This window comes from Nerophis lumbriciformis, linkage group LG12 (genome assembly GCF_033978685.3).
Source record: "Nerophis lumbriciformis linkage group LG12, RoL_Nlum_v2.1, whole genome shotgun sequence".
In the NCBI taxonomy this organism is placed as follows: Eukaryota; Metazoa; Chordata; class Actinopteri; order Syngnathiformes; family Syngnathidae; genus Nerophis; species Nerophis lumbriciformis.
Window position 1 is genome coordinate 9,280,646 of NC_084559.2, and position 7,041 is coordinate 9,287,686.

Below are 7,041 nucleotides of genomic sequence, written 5' to 3' on the forward strand. Positions count from 1 at the left end.
TTATTTATGTATATATATATATATATATATATATATATATATATATATATATATATATATATATATATATATATATATAGCTAGAATTCACTGAAAGTCAAGTATTTCTTTTATATATATATATATATATATCTCTCTTAACCACGCCCCCAACCATGCCCCCCGCCCCACCCCGACCACACCCCCCGCCCCCCACCCCCCACCCCCCGAAATCAGAGGTCTCAAGGTTGGCAAGTATGCCATAGTAACTAATTAGATGAGCATAGTAACTAATTAGATGACCATAGTAACTAGTATATCATGCAGATTCCAAGCATTGAAATACTTAGAATAGTTGAAGACTTAACGGTCATTAGAAAAGATGAGTGCACATCATAATGGCAGCTACACTTTACAACTTAAACATCTAAAAAAAATATTTAAGAATGTCCGGCGGGCCAGATTGAAAAGCTTAACGGGTCTAGATTTTCCCAGGTCTGATCTATGGCAAACTGCAAGCACCCAGTTTTTTTAAATACATCATTTTTCTTTGTGGTCCAGTTGGTGCTGTTTGAATTCGAGAACTTCCAGGGCAGCAAGGCTGAATTCTCCGCAGAGTGTAAAGATGTGCTAGACAAAGGTCTCAAGAAGGTCGGCTCGGTGATCGTAGAATCTGGGCCGTAAGTCATATTTCTTATGTTCACATGTGTGGGAATTGTTGTATCAGCTTTGTGTCTTCTTCTGTCCTGGCAGCTGGGTGGGTTATGACCGGCACGGCTTCAAGGGGGAACAGTTCATTCTGGAAAAAGGCCAGTACCCTCGCTGGGACACGTGGACCAACAGTCAGAACAGCTACTGCCTGTTGTCTCTAAGGCCGCTCAAAGTGGTGGGTAGAAAGTCTCAGCGTCCATGTCAACCACGTCAACATCACCGTGTGTATCTTCCATCTGCAGGACGGTGCTGAGCACAAGCTGCACCTGTTTGAGAACCCCGCCTTCACAGGTCGCAAGATGGAGATCATTGATGACGACGTCCCCAGTCTGTGGGGTCACGGTTTTCAGGACCGCGTCGCAAGTGTCAAAGCTCTTCACGGAACGTAAGACTTCCACATTTTCTCGAATGAAAATATTATATTTGAATGTGCTCTGCCCCCTCCAGATGGGTCGGGTACCGGTACCCCGGCTATAGGGGGCGCCAGTTTATATTCGAGCAAGGGGATTTCAAGCACTGGAACGACTGGGAGGCCCCAGTACCGCAGATTCAGTCAGTCCGACGTGTGCGGGACATGCAGTGGCACAAAAGGGGCTGCTTCTCTGCTCCGGACCCAGCTCCGGGTCCTGGTCCGGACCCAGATCCCATTCCAGTGCCGCCTGCTCCCTCTGCCAAAGCTGGGGCCAGCTGAGCAGGTTACAGCCCGGCCTCGAGCCCCCGCCTTCACTAACCACGAGAGATGCTGCTTGGGCCCACAAATCAGTGCCATTAATGTTTCAGGGGCCAATAGAATTCTATATATATAATAAAGTCTTTGACATGGAATTGGTGTTTGTTGGTGATGTAATAAACTAAAGTGTAGGCCAATACTACCCAGAGAGGAAACATAGCTACTGTGTGTGAACATACTCATCCACTTTTATTAATCATGTATTCTGTCATGTGACTCAACAGGAGTGCAAACTATAAACTGTATGTCAGCTTTCTATTAAAACAGAGTGCATCACATTCTCTACATCTCTGTGTCCTACATTGACTTAGGGATTGGTACCTTTCACATTTGTATTGATACGGTACCAATTCCTGGTACCTCGGAATCAACACCAGTACTCAACTTTTGTGTGCGTTGTTAGTTGTTGTATCTTGTTTTCTAACATTTCTGACTCTCATTTGCAAGCATCGTACACTAGACTTTGCATGCAGTTGCTATTCCAAGACATTAGATGGCAGTAGTTTATAGACTGAAATGTGTTGCCTAGCTAGGAAGGAGTTTTCACCATGAAGCTGAATCTGTCAGCATGTTGCGCCCTACAAAGTGTTTATACTGTAAGTAGTGTACTTATTACCGTTACGATTGGGTCGCATGTCTGCGAAGGTGGTGTTTCCAAGATGCAGAAGGAAACGGCAGGAGGCGGATCAACGGTAGGAATGACGATTCAATCCAAACTAAGAGGCACAATATAAACTGGAGGCAGCGTAGCCTAGCATAGCATAAAAATGAAAAACTAAGCCAAACGTAACTTGTCGCGGAGCGCGAACAGACTGCCAGGCCGATTGGAACGACCAGACAGGCATAGCTCTCTGATTAGTGATCAGGAGCAGGAGAGTGTCTTGACCACTAATCAGAGGCAGGTGCAACAACCATGGCAACTGTGAAAACTAAAGAGGGCCCTGAAACAAAAGTAAACTTAGGATAATATTACCAAACTAAACATCAAGAATTGACCCCGACTCCTAAAGGACGGACTCCAGATGTCCGAAGAAAAACTAGGTTTGAAGTTACTGGAAGTCGGAGGGAGTAGTTGCCAGGCCAAGTGCCCCCAAAGCCAGCGGGGACGAGCCAGGAACTCCACCGACCGCTGGCAAGGTTGGCATCTAGAATTGTCCACATTAGTGGCAGACGAAGAGGCGGACGTGAGCGGGACCAAATCTGCAGAAGCCATTGTTGTTCACGCTGAGGTCCTAGACATGACTGCTGATAGCACGGGGGCGTCCATGGACTTGCCACATTAGTGGCTGACGAGGAGGCCGGCCGCAAGCACCTCACGAGCGCTTCCGTGCCAGGCCAGCTGGCTGCTGGGCTGGAGATCGAGCAGACTGCTGGGCTGGAGATCCAGAGTGTGTATGGGGCGGTGAAGTTGGGTTTATGGGGTGGTGGGGGCCTTCACGAGTCTTGTGTATGGGGGTTCGGAATTTAGGGGTTGCCTCACATCAGGGGTGTCAAAGTGAAGGCCCGAGGGTCAGATCTGAATGAATGATCTATGGCCCCCGGAATGATATTTGATTGGTATTAGAAGCGGCCCGCAGGCCACAGCCGCCCGCTGCTCTTTTGCATGCACCAATACTACGTCAGTCTTGGCCCTAGGAATTTTCAAAATGGGGTCCCAGGGACCCCATCAAGCCATAAATATGCGGTCCCACAGTACATTTTTGGGGCGCCACTTTTTTGTAAGCGTTTTGAAAACAAATGATAAATGTATGCTTTATCCTGTTATTTCTCACATTCTATATTGTGTTCTGGAAATAGGTTGTAATAAATGTTACTTCATTCATTAAAAAAATAATACAAAAGAAAACACATTTTTATGCATAATATACTAATAATACATTTCTCATATTTTAGCCTTCACACATTTTCAATGTCTGGACTACAGGCAGGCCAGTCTAGTACCCGCACTCTTTTATTACGAAGCCACGCTGTTGTCTTGTTGAAATAAGCAGGGGCGTCCATGATCACCTTGCTTGGATGGCAACAAATGTTGCTCCAAAAGCTGTATGTACCTTTCAGCATTAATGGTGCCTTCACAGATGTGTAAGTTACCCATGTCTTGGCCATTAATACACCCCCATACCATCACACATGCTGGCTTTTACACTTTCACCCTAGAACAATCCGAATGGTTCTTTTCCTCTTTGTTCCACAGGACACGACGTCCACAGTTTCCAAAAACAATTTGAAATGTGGACTCGTCAGACCACAGAACACTTTTCCACTTTGTATCAGTCCATCTTAGATGAGCTCGGGCCCAGCGAAGCCGGCAGCGTTTCTGGGTGTTGTTGATAAATGGCGTTGGCTTTGCATAGTAGAGTTTTAACTTGCACTTACGGATGCAGCGACCAACTGTAGTAACTGACAGTGGTTTTCTGAAGTGTTCCTGAGCCCATGTGGTGATATCCTTTGCACACTGATGTTGCTTTTTGATGCAGTACCGCGTGAGGGATCCAAGGTCACGTTGGTCTTACGTGCAGTGATTTCTCCAGATTCTCTGAGCCTTTTGATGATATTACGGAGCGTAGATGGTGAAATCCCTAAATTCCTTGCAATAGCTGCTTGAGAAATGTTGTTCTTAAACAATTTGCTCAGGCATTTGTTGACAAAGTGGTGACCCTCGCCCCATCCTTGTTTGTGTCATGTCTGTGTAATCATGTTTTGTTTTAAGTCATGTTTTGTTTAGTTTCTGGCTTTTCACTCCCTTGTCTTGTTTGCATGATTACCCATTAGTTTCACCTGTTCCACGTTTGGACTCATTGTGCACTCTTGTTTGTCACCATAGCAACCATGAGTTTTCACCTGTCACGTCACGCACCTGTTTCACGTTTTGAGTCACGCACCTGCTTTCACTAATCATGTCCATAGTATTTAAGTTCATTCATTTTCTGTTGTTCGTCCTGACGACATCCCCGCATTTATGCCCCCTGTCACACTCTGTCCACCTCTGCGCACTTCATGTCCATGCCAAGTAAGTTTTTGTTTATTAAGCCACAGTTAGTGTTTTGTTTAATTTGTTCATAGTTTCTGCCAATGCGCAAGTTTTGTGTTTATAGTCTAGTTTTGTACCTCCGCCCCTGTGCGCGCTTTTCGTTTATTCCTTTTTTGATAGTTTAAATAAATCATGTACCCACCTTCAAGCCTTGACCAGTCCAATTCACTTGCACCTCGGGAGAACAAACCAAGCCAAAGTCCAAGTCATGACAGTTTGTGAATAACTGAGCATTTCATGGAAGCTGCTTTTATACCCAATCATGGCACCCACCTGTTCCCAGCTAGCCTGTTCACCTGTGGGATGTTCCAAATAAGTCTTTGATGAGCATTCCTCAACTTTCTCACTCTTTTTTGCCACTTGTGCCAGCTTTTTTGAAACATGTTGCAGGCACCAAATTCCAAATGAGCTAATATTTGCAAAAAATAACAAAGTTTTCTCAGTGTGAACATGAAATATCTTGTCTTTGCAGTCTATTCAATTGAATATAAGTTGAAAAGGATTTGTTGTATTCTCTTTTTATTTACCATTTACACAACGTGACAACTTCACTGCTTTTGTAGTTTGTACTTTATAGTTGTGACTATGTACTACGTGTCCTGTTAATAATACTAATACATTTAGTAAAAAAAAACAACACAAACCTGTTATATCTACCATCATACCTTCCAAGCATAAGTTATGATACATGACTTTTCATCAAGTGAATATATATATATATATATATTTATATACAGGTAAAAGCCAGTAAATTAGAATATTTTGAAAAACTTGATTTATTTCAGTAATTGCATTCAAAAGGTGTAACTTGTACATTATATTTATTCATTGCACACAGACTGATGCATTCAAATGTTTATTTCATTTAATTTTGATGATTTGAAGTGGCAACAAATGAAAATCCAAAATTCCGTGTGTCACAAAATTAGAATATTACTTAAGGCTAATACAAAAAAGGGATTTTTAGAAATGTTGGCCAACTGAAAAGTATGAAAATGAAAAATATGAGCATGTACAATACTCAATACTTGGTTGGAGCTCCTTTTGCCTCAATTACTGCGTTAATGCGTCGATGAGTTTCTGGCACTGCTCAGGTGTTATAAGAGCCCAGGTTGCTCTGATAGTGGCCTTCAACTTTTCTGCGTTTTTGGGTCTGGCATTCTGCATCTTCCTTTTCACAATACCCCACAGATTTTCTATGGGGCTAAGGTCAGGGGAGTTGGCGGGCCAATTTAGAACAGAAATACCATGGTCCGTAAACCAGGCACGGGTAGATTTTGCGCTGTGTGCAGGCGCCAAGTCCTGTTGGAACTTGAAATCTCCATCTCCATAGAGCAGGTCAGCAGCAGGAAGCATGAAGTGCTCTAAAACTTGCTGGTAGACGGCTGCGTTGACCCTGGATCTCAGGAAACAGAGTGGACCGACACCAGCAGATGACATGGCACCCCAAACCATCACTGATGGTGGAAACTTTACACTAGACTTCAGGCAACATGGATCCTGTGCCTCTCCTGTCTTCCTCCAGACTCTGGGACCTCGATTTCCAAAGGAAATGCAAAATTTGCTTTCGTCAGAAAACATGACTTTGGACCACTCAGCAGCAGTCCAGCTCTTTTTTTCCTTAGCCCAGGTGAGACGCTTTTCGCGCTGTTTCTTGGTCAACAGTGGCTTGACACGAGGTATGCGGCAGTTGAAACCCATGTCTTTCAAGCGTCTCTTGGTGGTGGATCTTGAAGCACTGACTCCAGCAGCTGTCCACTCCTTCTGAATCTCCCCCACATTTTTGAATGGGTTTTTTTTCACAATCTTGACCAGGGCGCGGTGATCCCTATCGCTTGTACACTTTTTCTGACCACAGTTTTTCCTTCCCTTTGCCTCTCCATTAATGTGTTTGGACACAGAGCTCTGAGAACAGCCAGCCTCTTCAGCAATAACCTTTTGTGTCTTTCCCTCCTTGTGCAATGTGTCGATGGTTGCCTTTTGGACAGCTGTCAAATCTGAAGTCTTCCCCATGTTTGTGTAGGCTTCAGAACTGGACTGAGAGACCATTTAAAGCCCTTTGCAGGTGTTTTGAGTTAATCAGCTGATTAGTTTGTGGCACCAGGTGTCTTCAAAATTTAACCCTTACACAATATTCTAATTTTGTGACACACGGAATTTTGGATTTTCATTTGTTGCCACTTCAAATCATCAAAATTAAATGAAATAAACATTTGAATGCATCAGTCTGTGTGCAATGAATAAATATAATGTACAAGTTACACCTTTTGAATGCAATTACTGAAATAAATCAAGTTTTTCAAAATATTCTAATTTACTGGCTTTTACCTGTATATATTTATATATTTAGCCCCAACATAGGAATGCTCCCTCTCCTGGCCCTCATTGTGAGTTTGGGACTCCTGGCACCATTAGTGCTGAATCACGAGGATACGGAACAATGACAGGCTGGATAAAAGTGACAACTAATGAAATAACTTTGTGGGCGTGTGTGAAAGGGAAACCACGCGGTGACCCCTCATTTCAGCCTGGCCAGCCTATGGCGGGCTGCTCTGCGGGCTGGCACGCTCACAGCGGGTGCTGTTGGCAC

The 7,041-nt window shown here is 43.9% G+C and overlaps 1 protein-coding gene across 4 annotated transcripts in view; it reads left to right on the plus strand.

Annotated features, from left to right (window-relative positions):
- The window catches only part of LOC133622903 (beta-crystallin B3-like), an 11,253-nt gene extending 9,555 nt beyond the window's left edge, over positions 1 to 1,698 (plus strand). For all 4 annotated transcript variants that reach the window (XM_061985745.2, XM_072914214.1, XM_061985746.2 and 1 more), the window contains exons 3-6: positions 541 to 659; positions 733 to 865; positions 933 to 1,075; positions 1,138 to 1,698. In XM_061985745.2, the coding sequence (XP_061841729.1) occupies positions 541 to 659; positions 733 to 865; positions 933 to 1,075; positions 1,138 to 1,381 (639 nt within the window). In that variant the 3' untranslated portion in view covers positions 1,382 to 1,698. The remainder of the gene's footprint in view (positions 1 to 540; positions 660 to 732; positions 866 to 932; positions 1,076 to 1,137) is intronic.
- The last annotated feature ends 5,343 nt before the right edge of the window (positions 1,699 to 7,041 follow it).